Genomic DNA, 27,752 nt, shown 5'->3' with positions numbered 1-27,752 from the left:
TATTTGTTACGAGAATGGCCAGCAAACTGCTTTCTATTAGTGTCTAGGTTTTCGTCAGCCTCCAACATAAAGTGTCTGCACGTTAGTGAGAGAAAATAGTGATAGCTAAAGGGAAGACATAGAAGACTGGGGGGCTGTGGGTTGTGTGGAGCGCTCCAGTATCATCAGAATCAGCAGTTCACCTAATCTGCATGTGTTAAGACAGTGGGAGGGAATCCCAGCACCGGGAGGAAACCTGCATGGGATGAATGTGTAAATTCCTCAGGTGAAAGCAGCAGCCTGTGTCCTGTGGACTCCAGAACATTCTTGCTTTAAAGTGACAGCGCTAACTAGTGAACCACCCATGCTGGCATGAAGGATGTCACATATATGCTGGAGCTGATGCCTTGGCAGCAGCAGGAAAACCAGTCAAACACACAGAACAGTCAGACTCTTCACTGAGCCAAGCAATCAAGTGTAACATCAAACCTGAAAAGTACAATGATATGTGTGTGTGTGGGTGTAGGAGCTGGGGCAGAGTGTGGCTTGCTCGCTTTCTCCACTGAAGCCTCCAATTTGCATGGTATATGGAGGAGTTTGTTAATTATGACAACAGAACAATTATACACACACAGCATGCATTGAACACCTGTCGTGATGGGCAAACTAGACAATTATGTTGCATTGTGCTGTGGACTCGGTTCATGAGTGGCAAGTCTCTTGTGTTCATAACATTTACAATACTCACCACTGACTTAAAGGGATACGCCAAATTTTTTTTTTTACGTGTCTTGCCTCACTCCCGAGTCCATGACAAGCAGATAGACACCATCCTTTCGACTGTGCGTGCAGTAACAAGGGAGAACCCGTATCGCCCGTAATTAGCTTAGCTCAAACGCTGGAAGTGTATAGGTAGTGTTAGCCTGCCTCCATCTAAAGTCATGAGAGAAACTCTTCAGCAACTCAACGGAAACCGGCGGGCCAATCTTCGTCTCAGAGCAGACAAAACTCTCCGGTAAGGCATCTTGAGCGGTCAAATGCCGGTAACGGGACGAGATCGGTCAAAACGGAGGGTTCAAGCAAAGACGGTTTATTTTGGTTCAAGCTAGCTACATCGAGGGTAGGTTAGCTTCCTATTTCAAAGTAAAAGCACAAATTCTATCGTCATGGTTTTCTGTATGTAAAGGGCAACGGGTGTTTTATTTTGTGAAAATAACCGGAAGTGCGTTGGTCACAACGACTAGCTTGAGTAGCGCCGAATTTGTCTGAACAAAATTGTAAACAGCTGGTATTTAGACAAATTAACGACACACTGCTGATCTAAACGGCTACTTTCTCGCCTAAAAATGTTTGAAATGTCGATAAAGTGATATATTTACAGAGTTTAGAGCTAAAATGAAATCAGCTAACACTACCGATACACTTCCAGCGTTTGATTTAAGCTAATTACGGGCGATACGGGCGATACGGGCTCTATCTCCTTTGTTACTGCACGCACAGTCGAAAGGATGGTGTCTATCAGCTTGTCATGGACTCGGGAGTGAGGCAAGACACGAAAAAAAATGTTGGCATATCCCTTTAAGTCTGTAGGAATGGAGATTTTTACCACATCTAGGAAATTCAAAACATATGCTCTAAAGTGTTCTGTTGAACAGCCTTCTGGGCCTTTTAAACTCAGTTGAGACAGAGTGTACTGAACTCAAGGAGGCTTTTCAGCAAAGCTGTATTATCTAAACAGAGGCGCTGGTAAGCTGCCAGCGTCTTCAACCCAACCACATGCAAAAGCTTAAAACCCACAGAGGGTCCGTTACCTGACAGATAAATTTAACCAAGTGTTGAAAGAGTTGAAGCAGTGACTTATTATGACCATTACAACCCACCGAACATGAGCTCACACACTCCTCTCAAAGAAACCCACCACAGAGCTGAGGCTGATTTCATGTGTTGGATTCTAAGAGCATTACAGACAGAGACAGGGTATGTTTACTACAGCCCCTCTGGCATCGGATCAAATATTCATGAAGACAAATAGTATTCAGCCTGGTCCGCAACGACAGCATGTAATTCAGATTTTACCATCTGCACTGAAATAACAGATTACACACAGCAAGAGACCTAATTCAGACCTGACATAAGACTACAGGGACAGTAGAGAGTCACAGTAACAGTAACAGAGTTACAACAAGGAGTAATTATGGTTTTAAAAGCGCAGAAACCTATTGGGCACATAAGGAAAATGCTGTAATCACATTCAATCCTGAAAATGAAGAAAGTTTTTTTAAATGCACAAGGCAGCTACTTCATGTCTCCAGTTATAGTGTATACTTTAAGATTATATGAGTGCTTTGCTGTGGGGGACCCTCAGGGCTTTCTTAATCATTTTAAATGTTTTATGTGAACTCTTTTGTTTAATTGTGATTCTCCTCATTTTGCCTTTCTCTGAAAACTGTTACTTTTCTAAAACTTAAATTATCCAATCTTTTTTTTTTTTTGTGTAGCTGGCTCATTTATTTGTTAACACTTTGTAAATGGGACTGAAAACCTGAGCCTCCAGAGCTGCATGTGTTTGTTTAATAAGTGGAAAGTGAATTAACCAAATACATTTTGAGTGGGGACCAAAAACCATTGCCCTAAGTCTTCCCACAGGCCACCAGAGCTATCTCACCAGGTTTATCTGTCTGGGTTTAGCTTGTCTGGGGGGGTTTATGCTAACAGATCAGGGACAGCACTCCCAGAACAGATGGCATAGTGATAGGACAGTCTGCAATGGACTTCACATGGCAATGTTCACAGCTTATTCTTATGCATTCAAATGTCCATGAGGAGATGAATCCAGAGACCGAACTGTTCTCTTGAGTGATGTTTGTGCAAATAAAAGCAGAGCCTCTACCTGTGAGTGAGCGCCTGCGACTTCTGGAAGTGCCACATCCAGCGCATTCGGAGAACTTGGACCATGCAGTTAGAGTGCAATCATCCTTGCAAGCCACTCGGCACTCTCTAATCTGAGGGGGCAAGGGGCCAGCCCATCGCAGGCACTCCGTCATATTGGCTGACTCACCGCTCTCACCAACACAGCTGACTCCTGCAAACACAAGAGGCAAGAATGTCACTTCATTTATACAGACAATGCACAAATCACATCCCGCCGAGTTAAAATTCACTTACTGTCACTAAAGACTTTTTTACAATAAGTCTGATGTAAGGTCACTGTCATACTCAGCTTTATGTCTGGGTGAATGTGTTCAGACATAGTTCTACAGTCCAGTCACAGCATAAATTATAAAGAACATCCCTGTGAAGCTTTCATGTTAACATCTATTGAAATGCTAATTCAACCTTCAAGCACAACACCTTTATCAGGCTTCTTTAGATTACCAAGATTTAGTGAATAAAAAAAAGACACTCATGATAACAGATCAAAATGAAAGCTGAACACTTTTGACAGAATGATGTGTACACAATCGAATCAAAGTGTTGGTATCTGATTAAAGAGGAATAGAAACATCACAACCCAGTGTTGTAGCTGCAATATGTGATTATGTGTGCTAGGAATAATTATTTAGAACACACAGTAAGACCAGATGGGGTACCTGGTCTGATGTAGGACTCAATTAACTGAGAGCAGACTTTCAGTCCAGAATGGCTGCTTTGATAACTTTGGAAAATACCCATGAGCAAGTTCTTTTTTTTTCATATGTCTGAGAGCAAAATGAAAACTGCGACAGGAGGGAGGCCACTCTTTTTCAGAAAAGATAGGAAAAGAAAAATGTTAGTCTTCCACACAAACAAGTGGCCATGCACGCCAACGCAATACATAATAAAGAGGCTAATCTGCAATAAGAAAATCCATTGATTCACAAATTATGTTGGAATCAAATATTCATTCTGAGTTGGAAATGTAAATCCTTTGTGTAAAAAACTTGCACATTTAGCTTTATAATATACATTATTAGTTATTTTTCCGAAGCAAGATCAGACTGAGCCAAATAGGTTAACCTTGATAAACAGTTTGGTTGTTACATTACAAAACAGAAAGTTTATGTATTGCTCAATGTCATATACTTTATACACAGCTACACAAATAACAAAAGTAAGACGCACAAATGAAAAAGCACATTGTACAGGTGTCACAGAAACTCTCATTAGTATGCTAATATATACAGTAAGGTGCTCCAAAATCTCATCATTTACTCAACAGAGGGAACCTGCGGTGAAAGAAGGACATTTCCATAGTTGCTGTTACACTTCTCCCACAGCACAGAAGAAAAACACAATTCAAGATCATATTTGAAGGGTGTAAATGGTGACAACTGTACGCAGTAATTTCCATAATTTCTAAAACTCTAAAAATGGATGGAAACGTAAGTGATGACCCACAAAAAATGTTCTCCGAGTTAATTACATAAAAGGAAGAAACAAAGAAACAAGCAGGTGAGAGGACACTGTCCCTCTTCAGTCGCTCTGTCAGGTGCCACTGATCAGAGGGGCAGCACTGGACAGAAGGCACAAGAACAAACAGACACACACCAACACCACACAGGACAGAACAACGGCCAAATGCATTGTTCTCTCAAAGACATGCACTGCTGGGGTATAAGTAAAGCATTGTTACCAGTGAAGACAACTTCAAATCCTTTCAATGCCTCAACATCTTTTCAGGATTCACTGATCTACAAACATGCCTTTAATCCAGTGTATCGATCTCTATTTGACTTTTAAATTTTGCCCTCTGACAAAAAACTGCTGGGTTTCTACACGCTGAGAATGTGTGGGATGGTGATTTACATACATGACCTCTACAAAAGGGAGATGATAGCTTTTATTAATGCGCCTTTATGTAACGTTGACAATCACAGCTATTGTGAATCACAGTGGAGAAAAAAAGGCAGATCTTTCAATGCACAATGTGTATGTTTAGATTAAAAACTGATAATATTATGATGATTATGAATTGTATTTTCCTTTTAACAGACCTGTCTGAGAAACAACTGACTGGTAACAGCTGCCACAGTATTAGACCAATTAGCAACACTGTGGGAATAATTATATGTCCCTGTTGGCATTTAGTTCTGTCCATTTACTTTGAATGGTCTTCTCTCTTACCCGACCGACTCCACCGGTGACAACCCCATTCTGTCACCGCCGATGTCTTTTATGAGCAAAGGCGGAGGCACGGCAAATACTGACATTCTGATTCTGAACTGGGAGCCATTCATTTTTAACATAATTATCCTAGTCCCTGGTTGCCCAAGCCCATTTGTGTGGTCTTTCACATCATCTCGTCTCACGAATACTAACAATTTTTGCCACAGTATCTCTGCCACTGACAGGGATCATCTTTAATTATACTGTTACTTAGAAAGGTGAACATTGAAGCTCAGCTCAAATATACAAGCTTTGAAGAGGCTTGTCACACACCAGGTTTATTTTTATTTTTTCTGGGTTAATGTTGTAGGATTTTGAGATAAAAGGGCATAATTAAAACAATCTAAATCAACTATTAGGTTTTCTCTCTGTTGTTGTCTTCTATGAGTCCAGCCAAGAGCTTGTTACATTTTATATCATTATTTCTAACACCAGCTTTTAACTACTTCCCTTGGTTCAGTCATGTTATTTGTATAGTGTTCTTCTATGGGTGCCTTGTGAAGAGTAATGTGGCTTGGCCATGGCCATTAAATCATATTTTTCCTGCAGCAAATGATCATCAGCATGACTCATTTTCTATTGAATAAATTTTCAGAACAGCTCCAACCCTTCTCAGGGAGGGATACACTGTAGCACATCCAGCTGGTTGTGAGCCACAAGTTGGCTAAATTAAGACACAGCGTGTTGTAGTTAGTGTGAAATCCATTAGCTCGTCCCTAACTCCAAGATAATCAGCTGCATCTTCACATGTTTTCCAGAGTTGCTTGTTCTACTTAGTGAAACAGTTCCTTTTTTGGCAAGGTTGCCAAAAAGGAACTGTTTCACTAAGTAGAACAAGCAACTCATCTTCTCATATCTTCTCTCATTTAATTCCTCTTGTTCGTGACCCCTGCCATGTCAGGTCAGTAAACGTATCACAAGCCTCACCTCATTCTACGCTCTGTTGGACGCAGGGCTGGATGTTGAATGAATACTAATGTCTGACAGACACAGACTGGGGCCACGCACACATTGAGATGGGAGGAAGTATTTACTCAAGCCAAGGGCATATTGGCTTTGTAAACCACAAGCCCAATTGGTTGCTTGTTTCTGAACCTTGGCTATGACTCTAACCTACAGGCCTGTGAGCCTGAGGGATCACAATGCATCCAGCAATCTGACTACTGGTTTTACTGGAGTGGAAATCCCGGGTTGCTATTTGAACCATTCTGTGACTGCTATTTGGATGTTTTAATCATCACTAAGCATCTAAAAGTTTCTCAGAGTTACACAATGTTTTGATTAAAACTTTAGTTTTCAATCAAAACTCTTGTAATTGTCCCCAAAAACAGCAACTGACCGGAATACAAGAGTATCGACAATGAGTTCATGATTTTACCTCTCAGTCAGTGGTAGTTCAAAAACAATGTCAGTGATGATATTAAAAACAAAAGCCAGGAATAATTTAAATCAAGGCTGAAACAATACACTCTGCTCAAGGTTGATTAAAATTCACACAACACCCACTTTATGATTGGAGAGCCTTTACAGCCTCTCATACATAGATCATTTTATGAAATACACACAAAACACATGGATACAAACACAATCAGTGGGAACAGATGCATTAAGCGAGACAAAAAAAATGAGGCAAAAGTGAGTTGAAAACATTACAGAACTGTGATTCTGGTAACTTGTGAAATCAGCTTGCTTGAGTTGTAACACTGAGGTGCTGCTTATTACCACAGCAAATGTCAGAGCAGTCAGATGGGAAACACTTACATTTGCTGTTTGTGACCACAAGACAGAAAAACATAATTACACCCCAAAGCACGGCGCTACACTGAACACCATGACACCATGTTTGCTCTTTAGTGTTGATAGTTTACACAGTTGATAAGATAAGATAAGGGTTTTGTGCATTAGTACTATTATTTTGTATTATAATGAGTATTTATTAGACATTTGTTTACATCTTCAGAACAAAACAGATTAAATTATATTAAAGATTACTATGTGAGATAATTAATTATTCTCACATATGCTGCATGGTTAGTTAATGATTATTTTATCATTACCTAATGGTTTATTAATGAACTGCAACAGGTTGGTTTGTGATGAGTGTCTGTTAAAGACCATCACTCTTCATTTCCTTGTCTTCCTTGCCATTTCCTGCAGCTTGTGCAGTGATTATGTCTATTACTCTGAGGGTTTATTTTCTATTAGCCTTAACTGTTGCCACACCTAAACAAGTTTAATAAGAAATTGACAAACTGCTTTCTCTGTGACAAGTTATTGCCAGTAGACCTAGAAATGTGGATTGGGGAAGGTGCTTAGCCCGGTTGGTAGAGCACCCGCCCCATGTGTTGATGCTATAGTCCTCACTGCAGGCGACCCCGGTTCGAATCCTGCGCCGAGCGGTCTTATCCTGCGTGTCATTCCCCCCCTCTCTGCCTCCCATTTCCTGTCTCTCTCAACTCTCCTGTCCATTAAAGGTGAAAAAGCCCCAAAAATATATATAAAAAAAGAAAAAAAAAAGAAATGTGGATCAAATACAAAAAGCAGATTTTCTTCAAATGCAGTGCCAAAACTGTATACAATATTTACTCAAGGCGTTAAAATAAGGCTACAATTTGAATTTTGAGTTAAATCTTACTACGAGATGATACTAAAGGACATTGTAGTGAGGCAGGCAACATAGTATTATTTTGCACAGAAACATGTCTGACATGATAATGCTGCACAATCTGCTTGTTTGTATTCAGTTTCTCAATGAAGGGAAATATTTGAAGTAGATACCATCTTACATGCCCTTCCCACAGACTGTGGCTACAGCCTCTACAGTGAATACTGATATATAGCAGCTAACAATGATGAATTTTGTGTTGGTGACTGAGCTCTATGTTGAGGATGTATACATTTCAAACTGAAAAGAAAAAAATGAAATAAAAACAGAATGAATAAAGTGTAAGGTCGGGGACACACTAGATGCACGGTGTGAGCGTGGCAGCCGTGGGACAGGATGATTTTCATGTGGGCGCCCATGTTAACAAATGAGAATGAACACACCGACTGCTGCATCACTGTGATCTAGAGATTCGGCCTCTGTCCTATTTTTATCGTGTTCCCAGCAAAAAAGAGACAGAGAAACCTGTTGATGACATAATCACATCATATCAGCACTATCACATAAAGTTGACGCTATGCTGTAGCTTCCTATGTTGAGGCTGAATATGAAAGTGTCAAAAAAAAAAACACTGTGTGGGCTTTGCATGCAGACAGTGAAAACTGTATACTAACTGTACAAAAGCAAGTACATGAATACAACGACAAGAAAGTAAGGCTTCATCTTTGTATAGACTCATTGGTGCTATTATGCGATTCAGATTGTAGAGTGTACTAATGGCTACTAAGTGTTGATGGGTGACTGCATATAGAGGAGGAGAGCTGTATGAAATGCAACATGTCCTTGAATAAAGATAATTGTGAATCCTATGCTGTAACTGTCTGCCAATAAGCTGAGATATTCCTAGGCTCTTTACAATATATGGCACCATTCCCAATACTGTGTCCTAATTATGCCCTAAGGTGCCATTTATGTGTCCTTATCTCTAACTCTGGATAAAGTCTTTGTCAGTTAAAATCTACATTTATATAATGTGTTTCTATCCACTGCAAATTCTAAACTCGTACTTCAGTTTTTCAAATGTCACAGGTATTTAACTTAGCCATTTTCTAATCATATTCAAATAGGAAGCGCTAAAGGTCAATGAGGCTTGCTCTTAACCCGAGAACACTACAGACACTTCACCCATCCTCACCAAAAAGTCACAGAAATTCAATTGAGAAATGTCACTCATAATTATACGGCCAAGTAAAAGTCAGGAACACTGAGAGCAAGAAATGAAAAAAAAGTTCTCGAGGCAGCACAGAAAGCCACTGAAAACTTCACAGGAATCCCATCAGTAAACTAGATAGAACAGCCAGTTTCTGGGATTTATTGGGACATTTACTCTCCTCTAAACGAATCTGAAATGATCCAATTAACACTCTGGCTTTTTAACGATTTGGGCCAGTGGCAGTCATTTTCACGACTCCGCTCAGTGAAGCACAATTCTTCACAACAAACACACAAACACACAACCCATTAGCACAAGCACGGAGCACCGTCGATAATCGGACGCGACGGTGATCACAGGGACATGATGCAATTCTTAAGATATGTTTCCAACAGTGTTTGATTGAATCACAGTGCAGATCATACTGCAATGTTGGACTATACTGCAGGCATTCATCAACAACACAGCAGAGTTATCTGTATAATTACAGAGGAAAATATTCCCCCATTGTGAATAAAATAAATCTGGAATCAGACCATGCACAGCTGTGTCGAGTGACAGTCGTCTCACATTACAGTTTCACAGACAGAAATAAAAAAAAGAAGTTTCAAAAATGGGCTGTCATTTTATTGTCTAACAGTCATAAATTGGCAAAAGGCTGATAAAAATCAGAGAGCGGCAGCATTAAAATGTCAGCAGTAAAGGAAAGAATTAACCTCTGGGTTAAAATATGGAATATAAAACATAAAAACCCCATAATGTTACAAACAGTAATGTCATCCAGTATGTCATAAAAATATTCAAATACATTTTTCAGACAAGCTTTAAAAGAACAAACTGTACCAGTATATCAATATTACATTATTATAATGTATATTGCAACTGTACAATATATAGGTAAATCTTGTTGTCTATAGTATTGACAAAAATACTCTCTGTATACGTACTGTATGTATATTCATACAATCAATACTCCCCATAAAGAAACAAAAAACTATGTAAAAATGTGATCCACTCATAAAATATTAATTACCCATTATGTTTTAAAAAGATTCATTCTCATGCATCATTATTGCAGCTTTATTTAAAACTCTGTTTACTTGTCGTGAGTAAATTGGACTGCGGATTAATTCTGTATATGGCGTTGGTCTTTCTTTGTTACATTATTAATGGACTGTGCTCAGTTAGTGTGGGTATTTTCATTTTTAATTTGAGGACTATAAATCACACAACTCTCAGACTTTACGACCCGGGGATCTCGAGCCATGAAGCACATACAGTATTCATCATTTCATCAAAATAGTCCATTGGAGGGGCACAACAGTTAATCGTTTTACAAACTTTATTGTGCAAGTCTGTGCACACGAGTGTGTATCCTACCTATGTGTGTGTTGTGTGTTATATAGTTGATTATTTCTTTCAACCTGCTGGTAAGATGTGCTCTGGCCATGACTTGCTGCATCCATTAATAAGAAATCAGTGTTGTGAAGAGATCATGAAGACAGCCAACAGAGAGGCTCATCTCATAACACTCTGTGGACAGATTGCCTCCATCTTCATGTTTCCATCACCTCCTTGTTAGAAGAGCAGTTCTGAATGGGCTATTAGGTCTCATTAAATAAGGAAAGAGATGGAGAAGCTAATCTTAAAATTGTGATATTGCAGCAGCTAACATGTTTAGCGGATACATTAAGTCAGGAGTAACACTTGCCTCTTGTTTCTAAACCCATTCCACAGGCCTCTCCAGGTCCGCTTAATCCACGTTGAACAGAATCTGGAACCAGAGCACAACTGTGCCACTTGTGTGTCCTCCACCTACATGGAAATATAAAATACATGTCATGAGGCCAGGAGCACACTGGATATCTCACGTGTTTGATGCAGCTGCAGAACGTGTTCATTTTCAACACCCAGTAAAAATAGACAGAGAAGAGACCTGTGGTCATACTCACATTATAGCAGCAGCATTTAACATAAAACTGACACCGTTCACTGTAGTTTTTTTAGGCTGAATCTCAATATGAAACACACCCTGTCAGCTCACAGGTGTGAACAGACTCAAGGTGAACTGACAATGTGTCTGAGATCAGGTCATACAGTAGAGACCACATTTGCATTTTGTTTGGGCATTCTTTTAGCAGCATGACTGCTAAATTCTGATTATTCCTACCATAGTCTCATAATCATTCAAACATATTTTACTACTTCAAATAGATAAAACTTTAATTGGAGGGTTATTATGGGGAGGGAGATGCAATCACAAGTGGGCCGTCAAGATGCATACTACTATTTCTGAACAGATACATAATATACTTTGAGCCACTTGGCGTATGTACTGCAGGTCTGAACAGAGCTACCGACATTTTTGTTTTGTTTTGTTTAGTTTTTTAACCGAAACACCAGTCCAGCAGATATACAGCCTGCTTCTGCAGAAGGTCAGAGACAGCAGCCACCAGACTCACACAACACAGGCTGTCTTTCTAGTGTTGGAGTTCAAACCAGACATGGTGAAGCAGCATTTAGCTGCTATGCTGCACACAAGTGGAACAAACTACCAGCAGAACTGAAATCAGCCCCAACTGTAAGCACTTTTAAATCCAGGTTAAAAACATTTCTCTTTTCACGTGCTTATAGCTGAGAACTTAAAACTTTATCTATTTTATTTTATTTTACTTTTATTGGCTCTTGCTTTTAACTCTGTTTTTAGTGTTTTGTTTGTTTTTATTCTGTCTTATGCTTCTTTTTTTTAATGTTTTGTCTTTATGTAAAGCACATTGAGTTGCCTTGGTATGAAATGCGCTATATAAATAAAGATGCCTTGCCTTGCCTTGCCTATTTTAAACAGCAGGCAAAATATTGTTTTTCTTTCCCTGTTCGCAATTTTTGGTTTGTAATTAGTGATGTGGACCAAACGCAGCCAACATGCAACCTAGTTGTTATGACTTAAAATGTATATGTCACCTACAGTAATTGCCACCTGGGTTGACTTTAGTTTAAACACTGAAGAAAAAATAAGTTGTTGTTATTATTACTCTGTAAAGTTTTTATTTTCTATCATGTCATAAAAAATAATGGTATCCCTTCAGCAACACCCTCAACTGATGATATAACACATAATTGTATGTTGATGATTTACAGAATAAGTTGTGGAATGCGAGTGAAAACTTGTCCTGGCTTTTAATGAAGGTGCTGTCTGTCTCATTTCCATGCATTAACCCTTTTACACAACACTGCAACTCCTTTATCTGATTTATACAACATTAACATTCACATTAATTTGTCAATTTGACATTGCGCTTAGTCAGCAATGGCAAGATTGTATTTGCATGATCTTTCTCTAACTACAACAAGTGAAGACTTTTAATTTTTTCTCTACCGAAGAAACTTAAAGACAAACATGTTGAACCTTTGTAAAATTACAGTGTAAGCAACTTCCAAGTAAGCGTCAAATGCCATGGTCTCTGACATTAATGCCATTATAAAAGCATATGCATACAAGTATTTAATGGACCTTTGTAATACATGACATTGTAGGTGATGCAAACACTTTTTCTTGTCCTTAGATAAGAAATGGCTGGTTATAAAACGTGTTGTTACCTGTACACTGGGCAGACTGGAAGTGATTCACACTCTCTCTCTTCATACACTGTGTCAGGACACTCCTGTCCTCCATTAGCAGACCTTTGAATGACAGTCCTGTATCGGGACTGCGTGGTGGTTGTTGTATTTTCTGTTGAACACGACACACACACATTCACAGAAGTCTGCGTTCAGTGGCAGGTTACTTGCACAGGTTCACTAACTAATCATTTTGCAGAAAGTGGAGGGTGTCAAATCATAATGAGAGGAAAGGCTGGCACATAAGGAGGTGGACACCAAAAAAAAACAATGGATACACAATAGTTTTTGTCTGGAAGACACAGCTAGAAGACAGGAGGTCTCAAAGTTGATCTGATCCTTATTAGTGTGCCCTTGGGGCTGTGATGTCCTCCACTTCACTGCAGTCTGCTTTTGGACACACCACACTGTAATAGCTTCATTTGGCTCACGCTTCAAGGCTCATTACACACACACTAATTACAAAACATTGAAAATGGTGCAATTAAGAAAGTGATTACATCATCAGTGGACCCAATGGACTACAGAATATTTACAGAGACAAGATGTCTGCTCAGTTCTTTCAAAAACAATTACATACTTTTTGATTTCCAAGATATTTACACTACACATTTAAAACCCATTACCTTTCCTCTATACGAGTCAAGATGGTATTAACTGTCCATTGAGATGTAGTAATCACTTAAACCAAAAGTTTTAAGCTTTTATGACAGAAACTCTTTTTTCCCCAAAAAAATTTTTGTGCTACTGAAGTTACAATAACATTTTGCTTCACCCAGCCACTATTCATAAATGTACAGAGAGGTTGCTGGGTTACAAAGACCTCCTGTCACTCATCAGCTAAATATTCAATATATCCTGACTGGTTGTGCAGCTTTTAGTGAAATGTTCCTAACATGAGGTTGTTAGACACTTGTTTAAAGACACACCTGGTATGCAGGTTGACGGGCAGGCTGTCCATTCACTGAAGGGTGTCACGATGCAGTTTTTCTTGCAAGGAAGCGAACAGGGTCGGACGCTTTCTGGTCGAGAAGAATCTGAACACCTACAATAAACATACAGACAAACAGACGTCTGAAAATCTCTTCATACCACAGGCAACAAATGATAAATGTCTCTGCCTCAGTGGAAAGGGACAGTGCAGTGAAACAACTGCCCTGCCCCTGACATCACACATATCCACAGAGCAAACATGATTGATTACATGTCCCCCACCTCCTGTGCACTCAAATAAAAAGTGGAGAAATTAAAAAAAATGTACAGTCTTCTCACACATTCAGTTGCTTTCAAAAGAAGAAATTGCTTTATGGAATTAAAATCTTCCAGTGCACCAAGTTCTTATGTTTTAAATAAATACATTTTATATAAACAACAGATCAGATCACAAGTGTATAAGTGCCTCATCATCATCAGTCAATCATATCTATTACATCCGGTTTGCCTGTCCACCTGCTGGCTTTAATCAACATCCCTTGTTTTTTTTTCTTTTAGTTTTTTAGTATGTTTTTATTTGAACTTGTATTATAAGTATTTTAAACTATTTATTGCAATCTCTGTACTTTCTTTCTTTCTCGTTTCTTGGATATGTTTGCCATTATTACTATTGTAGTGTATGTTAAGCTGTTACAACGCCACTTGCCCAAGACAAATTTCCCTTGCGGGACAAATACAGTTCATTTGATTTGATTTGATATGCTCGCTCATAGTGAAAAAAACATCGAGATTAGTCTAAAGCTCTTCTCAGCTTCTTTTGATGCAGTGTCCAAACATGATTTTACATTCCATGTGTGTATGATGTCCTACTCTACAGTATATGGTCCTGGTCCTGTTGGTGCACTGCAGCTCAGCACTTCCTACTGATGCTGGGGGCGGCACTCAACACATGCCATGTGATGCGCTGCAGCACCACTGTGTTTTTTAGCTTTATAGCGCTTGTGTTTGTGGAATGATGCATAAAATTACAAGCACTGAGTTATTTTCTAGTAGAGGTATAAAGGGGAACAGGTTTAGGATCAATTTAAACAACCACACGCCAGCATTTATCTCCCCGTACACATGTACGGAACAGCCCCAGTCGGTTTCTGTTTGTAGCCAGGGAACCGAGTGTTCTGGGAGAAAAAATCAATCCATCAGTCCACAGCACGACCGCTAATTAAACCTGAGAAAAGTGAGAATATGCTAACTGTTTACCAATGAATCACTCCTGCGATGCCAAGGACACGATTACCAGGTTTTAAGGAGAAAATAAAAGTAAAGTTGTCCTAAAATAAGACACCTTTGCACATTTGTCCTCCACTTATGCTGCTCCATATCTGGTATAAGTTATCAGTAAAGGGCCCTTTGGCTGCATTTCATGTGGCGTGCAACCTTGAAGCGGAGTGGATTAATGCAGCTTCATGAAATCAAATAAGTCATAAGCTTTGATGTCTTCATCAACCAGCAGCCAACACCTCAGCCACCCAACCACTCCCACAGGCACTCATACACAAATACACACACAGATATTCCTTTTTTTCCCACAGTAAGTGTCTTCCTTTGCCCGACAACCAGATCCAGGTCTCACTAGAGACCCAGCGTGATGCCACATCCTACCGACTGCAGAAAGCCAGCATGCACAGGAATGAGATCAAAGTATGCCAAAGCATGAGGAGGCAAGATACATAAAACTCATCCTTCCCAAGCTTTATCCCTTCTCTTCTCTCTCCATCTTTGCAGTGATGTTTGCCAGGGGGCATGGCATGTGTGGTGCGCCCAGGATGAGGGAGTCAGTCTAACAGTCGAGGCTATGCTGTTCAACTGTGACACAGTTGGGGACATTAAATGTCTCCTTACACATTATTTATAATCTCTCACAAATGCAACTGAATACTCAATTAATCACTCTCAATTACAACTTATTTGAATGTTTTATTGCTAAATATAAGTGTGTGAGGGAGTTTTCATGTCAGCACTCAGTGGGTTAATGTTTCTACTCAGGACATGGCTAATAAAAAATAAAAAATAAAATATTGAATGAAGTTGGAAATCTTTGGGGCGTTTTTATAGCATTTCAGTGATGTGTTTAAATGCAAACGTGTCATTTGTTACCCATAGAAAAAATGATTAGAGGGACACTGTTAAAACCACTGCTTTTGTTTGTCAATGAGTCTTTTATCTTCAATGTGATATTGTGGGGCACATATGGAACTAAAACTCAGTCTAATGTTTTATTGAAAGTGCTTTACTAATATCAAGGAAGACCCACTAAACTTTTATAAAGCCTCTGCTCACTTTGGAGATTACAGCTAAGAATAAAATGTTCAGATGTTTGGTGACTGAAGTGAGTCTTCTTAAAAAGCACAACATCAAATAAATTCGGGCACATCTGCTCCTCAGATAGGAAAGGAATGGTTTATATTACAGACATTTCGATTAGAGTAAGATAAACTGGGATTGAAGTAATGGATATAGACCAGTCTACACCGCCCTATCCAGCTGGATTTTGTCCTTTTTGCAAACCATATCACAGGGCAAGTGTGTTTTGTGTATTGATATTGATATTGCCACATGAAACTTGATTAAGTTATGCCTAATCTGCATCCACAACCAAATCTTGATGTTGTTTTACACACTCACATCTTTGCATAATAAACGCACAGTCAAAATCAACTATGATGAAGAACATCATGCAGGGCTATGTGTTACTGTATAGGTGCTGCTCCATTAAATGATTACATAAATGATTAGTGAAGTGAGTAAAGGTGAGATCTGTTGGTGGAGCAGAAGTGACAGTTTTCATTCAAGCCTTTATAGTGGAAGACAGAACAGGCATGAGAAAAAAGTCCACTTTATGGCTTTGTCAATAGTATGTCGAGCTAAAGAAGGGCAAACTTTGTGAATTATTCATACATCTATCTTCCTAGGCTATAACATCATTACAGTGAGAGCACAGAAGCCCTTAGCATTGGCTGATACTACAGTATATTGTATTACTGAAAGAGGAGTAGATAATGGTGGAACATAAGCAAAATTAATTTCTCAGGTTCACAAAAGAATGAAAAAAAAAACACAAGCAGAAAGCACAGTAGAAGAGCTCAGTGTACAAAGCTGTAGAGATATACTTTCACAGTGCATCAAGTCCTCTGGGTCATTTGTCAGTAAATAAAAGCATAGGTGTCTTTTGGAAAATGGAGTCTTGTATTCGTAAATGTTTGTTTTTTTGTAACAGAAATATGATCACTTCTCAACTCTTGTCCCAGATTTTACAAAGCTCTTTTGCTGCTCTACCATGATTAACCATTCATTTCTCTTTGAACCCATGTTCTGCTATCTAAACCTAAGCAAAGCAACAGCTTCACACTGGCACAGAAAAAGAAAATATCCAGCTAAAAGAGACATTTTTATACCGGCAAAAAGACATTTTATTTAGTTTAAGTCATTGTGCCGATTGTCCATGTTCCGACTGAGAACAATATGAAGTGTTGCTGAAAACAACAAATTCCTTTCTCATTTGTTTGTGAGCAGGTGCATGAGGTCAGATTACTACAGTGAAAAGAAATATGTCATCTGCTGGATGCTAGGATTAGTTTTCACCATACCAAACAAAAAACAACTAAATTCTTTCATGTTTTAATGCAACCAAGGTGTGGACACATTTTTGCAGATATCACCAAGGGTAAACAAGGAAAAAAGAAGGTAGCAACTTATTGACTTTGAGAAGCATGCCTGTAATAACATACCTTCAGACAAACACAAAACTGTAAAGATATAATATAGAAAGTTTCAACATGGACAGCAGGTAAGTACGGTATAGGTGTGCAGACCCATATCAAAAACTAAATAAAAAATATTATACTTAAGCCCCAAAACAAATGGAGGGGAATATTACAGAATGGCATGACATATTTGCACCCTTATTTCGACCTGTGAAAACTAATGTCAAGTCAGAGACTGTACCTTTTATTAATGACGGGTCCAACGTTCATCTTGGTGCAGCTGACTTTGCGGATCTGGACGCCCACGGCACATATAGGGGTCCCATTCCAGAAGTTAGTTCCATTGAGATCCATTGAGGTTTCCTCAATACAGGGACCCCAGGGTGCGGCCTCCCAGTAGAATGCTGTGCAGGGATGGTCGTTACAGACTCTCCACTCCTCCAGGCCTGGAGCTGTTGGACACTCCTTCCCTTCTGAAAATCAACATCAATCAAAACTTAATACTGAGAAAATCTAAGATTGTAGGGTTTAGTGTATCAGTGTGTATGAAACTGATCAGTTACGTACAATATGCTTGGTTTGTGTTCAGATGTTTATGTGCAAGCTAAAATCTAGTGTTATTGAGCAGAGTACGTACAAAACTGAAACAAATTACACATAACGTAGTGGCTGGAAGACAAATGCGAACATTCATCGGTGGCAGTTGGCAGCTGAGCAACAAAATAGATGTTTGTTCAGGTCAATACAACAGGCTTCACAGGCCAAATAAAACACTGCCAACGCCCAGATCACAACAGTCCCTGCTTACTGTGCAGGAGTTATGATTTATATTGTTCTCATGTGGACAAACACTTCTATATTGAACCTCAATTCAGTGTAACACTGAAGGCAGCAAATCTGTGAAGTACCACAGTGGAACAATTCCTTAATAGAGTTAATAATCTATATTTTGTGACAGTACTAATTAAAAATAATACAGTACTTGAGAAAAATATCTTCTTGCATTTTGTGTCTATTAGTGGGAAGTATGTGACCAAAAAGAAGTGGCTCTAAAAGGAAAATCTAAAATGGAAAAAAAGAAAAAGAAAGTTATTTTGTATTTGCAATTTTATAGTCCTAAAGTGCATTTTAGATTTTACATTTAAATCTACATCTACACATTTGACAGACACCTTTATCCGCTGTGACTTAGAAGTAAAAGATAATAATGCTTCAGTGCAGAATTAGACCATGATGGCGTAAGTACAAAGTACAAAATCTATTCAATTAATGTAAAGACATCCAGTAAAGTGCACCAAAAGTGCCTATAAGTGCTAACTAGGCATATTAGGATCTTCAAGGAAATGAGATACTGTCAGAGAAGATAACTGTTCAAGAAATTCTTAAGGATAGAAAAAAACACCCCTCCCATTTGGTTGATAGCATTTGGCAGCATTGCTCAACCTTTGGGGAACTAGAACGGTCTAGACACTGGTCACCCTGTGTGCAGGGATGGCCATGTCCAATGGCATTAGTTACAGGAACACAGGAGCTGAAAAGGAGCATAAGCCTGTATGATTGAGTTGTAATAGATGGGTGCAGACCCAGAAAAAAAAAACTCTGAGGGTAAGCATTAGTGACTGGAATTTGATTTGGCCATGAGTAGTCAGTGTAGCTTGACCAGCAGTGGAGTGACATGTGCACTTTTAGACTGATCAAAGACCAGGCACACCGCCACAACAGTTTCCCTGTGTGTGAGGGGAGGCCTGTCAGGAGAGCATTTCAGTAGTCAAGGTGAGAGATGACTGTGGCCTCAACCAAGAGGTGGTTGGCATACCTAGTTTGGTAAGTTCCTGTTTTTTTTATTTGCCTGGAAATGGATGCAACTTTGTCGGAGAGGAGCAGGTGGTAATCAAACATCAAACCCAGGATTACTGCGACCTTGGTTGATAAGAAATGAAGATGTGATTTTGGTATTGATGTTTGGGAGAGGCTGATTGGCTTGGATCACTTGAGCGTTTAGTCTTGGGGAGGGGATTAAGAGTTCAGTCTTGTCACAGGGAAATAAGTTGTTTCAGAGGAGTGGGCACTCCTAAAGCCCCACTGATTTGGATCAAGGAGAGGAATTCTGAGACCTGCCTGAAAACCTCCCTGACTTTACACTTAGATAAGGACAGAAGTAGTGTAGTCGATTGCGCCCAACTTAAGCAGGGTCAAAACATTGGTTTATGAGGAACCTCAATGAATGTGGCTGGAAATGCTGAAGCCAGTGAAGCATTTATCACATGGGTGATTGCTGGAAAAATGGGGGAGGGCATGGCTTGGAGGAGATCTCTGGGGACGGGGTGGAGTGAACATGTAGTAGGACTGTGTATCAGACATTTTGGCACAACATTCCTTGTGAGAGGGATGGAAGAGAGAAACATGTGCTACAGGTTACACTTTTTAAGCCTTGCACTTCAGATAGATGACAAAAGTAAGGAAATGGGTGAGTGAGTGATGTACCATTAACCAGGGGAGGACTGGTTGTCTCCGATAAACAATGGTTTGCATTTGATGGGGGATTCAGAAAAGATTTGGTGCTGGAAAAAATAGTATGTGGTACTGTAACTCTTTTCATTGTAAAAAGTGGTTTTGGCAGCACTTGGAGCACTTGTTGGATGAAAAGGAAGATAGAAGTGACTGACAACCCTTCAGGTCAACGTGGTCCCAGATTTTATGCCATTTTCTCTCAACAGCCCAGAGATCAGTACACTGCTTTCGGATGGTTTCATTCGTGGGCGAGGCAGGTTAAAGTGGGCATGTTTGGCAGGTAGAGGAGTCAGGACACACAGTCTCCAGGCATGAGGGTAAAGAGATCCAGAGACAGTGACCACACAGGAAACGTGGGGTGGGAGACAAGTTGCGGAGGTCCGGCGGAAATTAATCCACACCAGTTCTGGGAGCAGTTAAAAATCATTACAGACTTGAAATGAAATGAAATGAAATGAAATAGTGGTCAGAGAGGTGCAATGTGGGACTGTTAGGCCGTGTGTGGCACAATTTTAAGTATGAATAGGCAATAACCAGCTTTGCGAGTTGCACAGGTGCAGCCCTGTTTATAGGTCCAATGAATATAACAGGAACAGGAAGTAATCAGAGTTTGATTTGAAAACCTGTGTCTCATTGTATTGTGTATGCTGTTGTGAGGATGTAAATGGCGTATTATATGCATATATACAGTACATTATATATAAAATATCAATTCAGGCCATTTCTTTTTGAAATGTTTGAACTTAACCTGTACTAGAAAACCATCTGTGAGCATCCGTGTTTTGAGTGGTGTTTAGAGAGCACTATACTTAATGTGCGGTGAGTCTACACTGACCAGTGCAAGGACTGTCTAATGTAAATGGCAAACAAGGGATAGTTCAATTGAAGCAGGAGCGTAGGTGTCATCTGGAGAGTGGTTTAGTGCCTCAAAGTTTACTATGACTCAGAAGGCTAGATGAACCACTATCAAATTAACACCTCTGTATTCCCCCCCATTTACATATTTTCATACACTCTTAAAAACATGCAGGCATATGAATACAAACACAGCACGACGTGGAAAAACACACAAACACCCGCACAAACCCCTGCCAGCCAGCAGATCACCAGCAACATGGCAATAAACAACACAGCGTGGAACCTGGCTTAAGCTATGAGATTCTTTCATCAGCTGTTATTGCAGATATGCATTTGGTTACAGGGATTAATGGGTAGTAGTTGGCTGCCAAGGCTCTGCTGTCTGACTTTAAAACAACACTTGAAACGCGCATGAAAACACTGGGCAGAGAGAGAACTCAAATGTTTCCGATGTAAAATGTCCAAGTGTACAGAAATAACAGCCAAAGTAAAGGCTCAGGGCCCTAGTTTTCGCCGCGCCAACGGGGCATGTCCAGGTGCATTTTGCAAGTTTGGTGCACGCCGCAGTCCGATGCAGGCCAGCGCAGGCACTCCCCTCGTCCCTCCTACCGGCGCACACGGCAAAGAGGGAGGAGACAGGGCGGGAGGGAGAAAGGAGGAGGAGAGAAAGGCGTGAAGTGGGATTAACACAGCCGATTCGGATCTTCACCAATCAAATGAGCTCCTCTCCTCACCTTTAACTGCGTCGATGCTGCGCACTGCAAGTTTGTCATTTTATACTTCAACATGGTGACCGAATAAGGAGTTTACTAATATTGTTAATCAGGTTTGCCCTGATACACTGAGTACCGCTGCCCAGTGTAAAAAACAACAACTAATAAACTAATAAAGAAATTCACATTTAGTATTTAAACCCTGTGTAAAACAGATGAGAGGTCACAACATAAACAAACACATGCATAAAGGAGGCATTGCTGAGTGTCTCTCTCTCTCTCTGTCTGTCTCTTTTTTTTTTTCTGTGATGAGAGATGCTGAGTATAGACTATATACTCACTATCTGATGCCGAGGCTGTTGTGGTTGGCTAAGAGAGATGATAGTTTGTTTGTTTTTCGTTATGCGTGACGACGCGGTCGCTCGCCTGCTAATAAATTAATAAGTAAATAAATAAATAAAGCGGATCATCACAACAGCACAGTGCATAGTCTCAACACGGCAGCGACATGCAGTCATCCACCCTCACAGTCCTGCTCTTGTGACATTCACGGCTGCTTTTTAGTCCCAGTCTGTCCCTGCTGTGTTAATTCAGGTGGAGTTTCCTCACAATCTGTATAGATATAAATTAGCGTGCTGATTCAGATAATTGCATTAAATAGTGTTTGTTGTGATTATTTATTGCATTTAAATGTGCCTGAAACTGTGGAAACCTGCCTGTGAGGTCTTGGTGACGTGTGCGCACTAAACGCCTGTCAGCCAATCTACCACTGCGTCGGCTGCACTTCGCCTTGCGCCGAGAGTAGACCAGGTTTGAGGTGGGGAGCTTTCGGCGCATCCTCGGCGCGACTTTTTGGCACGAAACTTCCTCTACGCTAAGCTGAATCTGTGACACCTCCCCCTGCTGCGCCGCCACACCCATCTCGGCGCACCGCAGTCTACCAAACTGCCAAACTGACCGTTCGCCAGGCTGCGCTGGTCGAAACTTGCATTGCGCCACCCTTTTAATTACCATATTTTAAGTTAGTTGAGAATTGCTTTCAATAGTTTTTGTAAGACAGAAACCTGATATCTGTGAAGCTCTTGATGCAATAAGCACGGAGACAAGAACAATAAACATAGGGTGACAAGACAAAAAAGTCAGAGGAGATGTGTGTTACCTTTCCCTGGGATTGCCAAGACGGTGCGAGTGCGGCTCTGTCGTCCCTCCGAGGTCTTGGTCGCACAGCTGTGTGAGCAGGGAGACCACAAGGACCAGGAGCCGACCACACAGTCTGCAGGGCAGGCAACCTCGCAGGTCACGTTTGTGGTTGGAGGGTTTTCTGCACAGTGGGTGACAGGCACTTCTTCCCCTGAGCAAGACAAGGTGATAAAAATGAAAAGGTGACATCAGTCATCAGGGTTGAGTCAAGATCCTAAAATCTGTTGTCGTTATCTTTGGGCCAATACAGATTAAGACTGGATTAAAAATCTAAATCTAGAGATAAAGCCTGCATTAAGTGACAGATAGAATGGCCCTATGTGTAACAACAAGCCATACTATCTTGATCTCACATGATCAGATGAATGGATTACATTAGACAGATATGAACAGGTCTTCTTTCAGTGAAAATACAGTTCACATGGAGTGCAACGACTGGAACTACAGTATGTTTCCAGCTACTTTGACATGCTGCACTTCTCTCACAGTTGTCTACTTTCTTCCATTTTCAAGTCTGCATGTTTTTTCAAGAGCAGAGGGGAATGTGTGCTTGAGGAAGTGTGCAGGTGTGACATGAGAAAATATTCCGAACGGACCTCGTTACCAAATGTAATCCGATTATAAATACAGCACATGGGAAAATAGAAGTATAAAATGACCACATGGTTGTTAATAGCAGCAAATTGAAGATGCATCTTTTGATGATTTTTTTTTTCTTTTTAATTAACAACCTTAAACTTCCTGATTCTTATATATTTAACCTTTGCCCATTGCAAAGTGCTTTTGATCCTTAGTGGCAAATGGATTTCCTCTTCAATAAAAGATTCACATCAAGCATAAGTGGGCATCCTTCCTAAGTGTTAGAAAAATCCTGTCAAACACAAATATCATTTTATTTAAGGGAAATTATCAGGTCTTCCCATTGGTATTCTGAGCCAGTTTTAAAAGCTATCCTTCAGCCTTCAACTTGGAGCCATGTTATGAAATATTTATCACCACTCTCAGTTAACTCTCTTTTCGGAAGGAACCAGCAAAGGAAAGACACAGCCTTTTCTTTTTTACTGCACATGATAATGACTGTTCTATTGTGTGATTACACACTAGAATTAGGGGAAATGGTTTTACATGAATGTTAATGACTGAATTATACTCTTGGTAAAAGAAAAATTCTCTTGTATTTCTTGTATTGTTGGTTGAACCCTGCCCTGAGGTAGTAGAGTGCAAAGTGCCTCTGTCTAAGAGAGAGAGAGATCAATTGCAAAGACAGGGATGCCATCCTGATGTCAAAGCAATGCCAGCAGCCGCCGAAGCATTGTTTTCAGATTTACGCTCACACAGCGGTATCATTAACTTGGGTGAACTCAGTCACTACATCACGGAATATGGCTGAGCAATAACAACCCCAGGGCAGATTTGTTATCAATTTGTCTTTTTTCTTCTACTCTAAGCGAATACCCTTGATGCAGAGGAGGTCAATGAAGAGAGCAAACCTAGGTATTGTGCCATCCCATAGATGTGAAAGACTCCCTTGGGGAGTCTGAAATTCTTTTCACCCGTAAAGTGAGCATCAGAGATTCTCAGCCATCAAAGTAACAGCGTGTATACACCAGAAGACGACAGTCTGCTTGAAATCCTACGGGCTATTTTATGGCGCACATGATTACTTTCATTAGTGGAGATTCTAGTGGAGAGTTCTGCAGCTGAAATTCAACAAATATCTCAAATTATGTAAATGACAATATTTCCATTGAGTATTGACAATATGTCTGTAGTATGGTAGAGAAGGGAAGTTGTGATTAGTATTGAAAAAGCACCAGAATTTAATGAATAAAACTAAGACAAGTTCCTCTGTGGGACCAGTGATATGTTTTAGAATTATATATCTCTAAGGGCACCTAACTTAGCAGAGATCTGGAGGCTGCAGCACTTGAATAGGAATTGTGCTGATACTTTACATAACCGTTTTGAACTGACAGTAAGACTTGAATCTGTGTGGGAATTCATTATTTCGGCTCACCATGGCTCCCACCCAGGTAATTACACTGTTCGCATAACATGAAACACATTTTTTTTGCCATTGAAGCTGTGAATTAACCTTTTTCACCTACATTCAGAGGGTCGGACGGCAACACTATACCTGTACTATTTATACTGTTTCTATGTTAAAGTTGTGGGAATAAGACCCCTTTTGCCCTTGGGAAGTGGAAATGAGCAATGACACCCAGAAAGAAAAAATAACTTCAAATAGAAAACAGTAACTGGCATTACTTTTATAGGAAAGGCAGGAGGACACAGTTTGTCATATACAGAAACCAAACCTAAAGTTTTCAGGACAAGAAAACATAGTCAGAGGTTTTATCCTTACTTTTACAAAAATGTGACCGAATATATTCAGTAATATATCTTGCTGCACTTTGTGAAGGAAGAATATGCTTTTGTGTACAGCGTTGTAAAGTGAAATTGTAATAGAAATGCCATTAAAAGATACTGTATTCATTTTCCATATATGGTTCTGTTGTTACTAACTCATAATTCACATAAACAAACCAATAAAGTGATATCAAACTTCCCTTCTATCCAATGGGAACATATTTTGTTTTCCTGACATGGTCAGTCATTACCTGCTACATACTGTTATAGTGAAGAAAATCCATTGTTAGAGGCAGCACAGAATCCATCCAAAACCTTACAATATCACCTTTATCTATTACACAGTATGGAAGTTGAACCGTCATTGAACTTCCAGGTAGAGATAACAGTAATATGATGAGAGTCGGCAACACCCTGTGACTGGTTTAGGTCCAACAGCGCTGACACTATATTCTGTGTCACAATATAGAGCACAAACTGATGTGATCGAGGCTCAGGGCACAAACAGGCCCCAGCTGCAGTTAATCCCTATAAAGGAAAGAATATACTGAATAAAGCCTATGGCTACTTTGACACATATTCAATTACATCAGTTCACATCAAGCAGATGTACAGATAAGTACAGGGTTGTCATGGAAAACTCGACCCTAATGCTCGAGGTGTATTTACATACAGTATTTTGTTTAGATGTATTTATTGTTATCAGTCAGGTTATTTTCTATCCCTTTACACCACATGCAAAATGTAATTATACAACTGTTGTTTTGCTTGAAAATCACACAGGACTAATGAATATATTAGCAAACAAAACCAACAGAAACTTCTCAAAGCTTTGCCTGAAACGCTGCCTAAAGATAAATTACATGAATCCAAACCCACATCCTGTATGTAACTGTACGTGTGAGACTACATGTGGGGGGTGCTGTGGGGGGCTCTGCAAATATATGGCTGCCCTAGGGGTCCTTTTGCATTATTAATATAGGGATCTGTAGTTGGGGCTCTTACTCAGATATAATATCACTGCCTCCTGCATGCTATTTCAACATGATTTCTATTCTGCTCGCCCACCCACCAATTAACCTTCTTCATTGTTATTATTCAGGAGATAAAGAAAAAAGGGAAGTCTTTGCTTAAAAGTTAATAATCATATCAACTCCGTGTGGGCAGCTTTTAAGACAAAACTGGCAGGCAAAAACAACCAGGCCATTTGGATAAAATCACAGCGAGTGGGCTCTGACTCTGACAAACTAGGCTGGGTCACTGATTAAAGTTCTTGCTGTATTCGTGCAACAATCACATTATGGAATAATAACTTTTCAACTTCCAAACTTCGGAATTTCATCATTGGTGACAGTGAAACAGCCAAGTTTTCACCGGCTGTTTCCCTGAGATCATCATAACCAGAATATTGCTGACCAGTAGCACAGAGAGAGCTACAGTAAGGTTGATGGCAACCATACTGCTGACCTATCGTTAGGTTCAAAGATGTCAGACCCTCTGTGGGTTTGGAGAAGTAAGCTAATATGCATCTAGAAGAGCTCAGACCTGTCATGTCAGCTGTCAGTCACAGCTGTACCCAGCATGTCTGAACCAGCGTGTGCTTGTGGTTGTTAGATAGTTCTGGAAATGGCACTGACCACCCAGGTGTGTATGGTCACTGTGCAGTGAGTGGGAGCAGTGGGAGCAGTAGGAGCTGTCAAAACAACTTTACTAAGCCTGGGGCAAAAAGCCACTGGGTTAGGCTAACACAGTCCCATTTTTATTTTGCCGAATAAAATAACTGTGGAATATAACAAGAGCTCATTAGCTGTGCAAGATGACGTATTATTTCTAGTTTGCTCTTGATTTACTTTTGTGTAGCTCAGAACTCTAATGTGCAGGATGATAGATGATTATAGTTTTGATTTGCAATGTTGCACTAAAATTTGAGATCTAATTAAAGGCTGCTTTAACTGAATAAAATAACCTCCCTCTCTGTGACCAAAAGACCATCCTTGGGCTAGTCATAACCCAGTCAAGTTGAAAGACATAAAACAGATGCCTATCTGATACCCTGCTGATAGCAAGTACAGACCCAATTCCAGTTCTTATTAACTACGTTTTTAATTAGCAACAACTACAAGTAAGAATCAAATCAAACCCTGTTCCCCACACAGACCTTTAACTCAGAGCTAAAAATCTCAGTTTTAATTAATTCACCTTTGCTAGCGGACCTGCTTTTACACCTTGGCATCTTCACAATCATGCCAGAACCATCAACCAATCAGCACTCTCACACATATTTTATTAACACAATGACTGTTAACACTAACATGAATACTAACTATTTGACAACATGATGTGTGACTGATGTACAATAACTGCAGTGGATTTCTGTTAAGGAGCAATAAGCACACGCACTGTGCTCTTTGAGGACGGTGTCTTAACTACAGAAGCTGAAGTGGACCAGCAGTGGCCAGGAACAGATAAACACAATCCAAACTGTGTGCTGCAACACACTGATGCATTTCCCTCTGATTTTTATTTATTTATTTATTTGTGGATGGATGATCTTCCTGGCTAAGCCCCAAAAATGTCCTTAAACCCCCCTGTGCCAGTCTATTCCATTCCATCCATACCTGAGTAGTTTTAGGAATTACTGCATGCATTTACTAAGCAATAAAAGCTGGTGTATCAGTGGTAGAGGATGTTTTCTCATTGCTTCAGCAGCCACAGATAATAATTTAAATCCCTATCAGATAAACAGCTGAAAATCTGCTGTCTCTGAGTCTTTACAGACGGAGACTTTTCTCTACTTCATGAATTTCCAGGCTTGAAATGCAAAAGTAGTTATAGGCTGAGAAATT

The 27,752-nt window shown here is 39.9% G+C and overlaps 1 protein-coding gene across 1 annotated transcript in view; it reads right to left on the bottom strand.

Moving 5' to 3' along the window:
• The window catches only part of thsd7ba (thrombospondin, type I, domain containing 7Ba), a gene marked incomplete at its 5' end in the record, with an annotated part of 133,920 nt that overhangs the window by 53,713 nt on the left and 52,455 nt on the right, over nucleotides 1–27,752 (bottom strand). Inside the window, 6 exons of the mRNA XM_083996343.1 lie at nucleotides 2,870–3,054; nucleotides 10,650–10,757; nucleotides 12,540–12,672; nucleotides 13,490–13,605; nucleotides 17,496–17,727; nucleotides 22,496–22,687. Of these exons, the coding sequence (XP_083852469.1) occupies nucleotides 2,870–3,054; nucleotides 10,650–10,757; nucleotides 12,540–12,672; nucleotides 13,490–13,605; nucleotides 17,496–17,727; nucleotides 22,496–22,687 (966 nt within the window). The remainder of the gene's footprint in view (nucleotides 1–2,869; nucleotides 3,055–10,649; nucleotides 10,758–12,539; nucleotides 12,673–13,489; nucleotides 13,606–17,495; nucleotides 17,728–22,495; nucleotides 22,688–27,752) is intronic.

This window comes from Trachurus trachurus, assembly GCF_905171665.1.
Source record: "Trachurus trachurus genome assembly, chromosome: 21".
NCBI lineage: Eukaryota > Metazoa > Chordata > Actinopteri > Carangiformes > Carangidae > Trachurus > Trachurus trachurus.
Note: the sequence above shows the minus strand (reverse complement) of the source record. Positions and strands in the feature narration are given on the sequence as shown.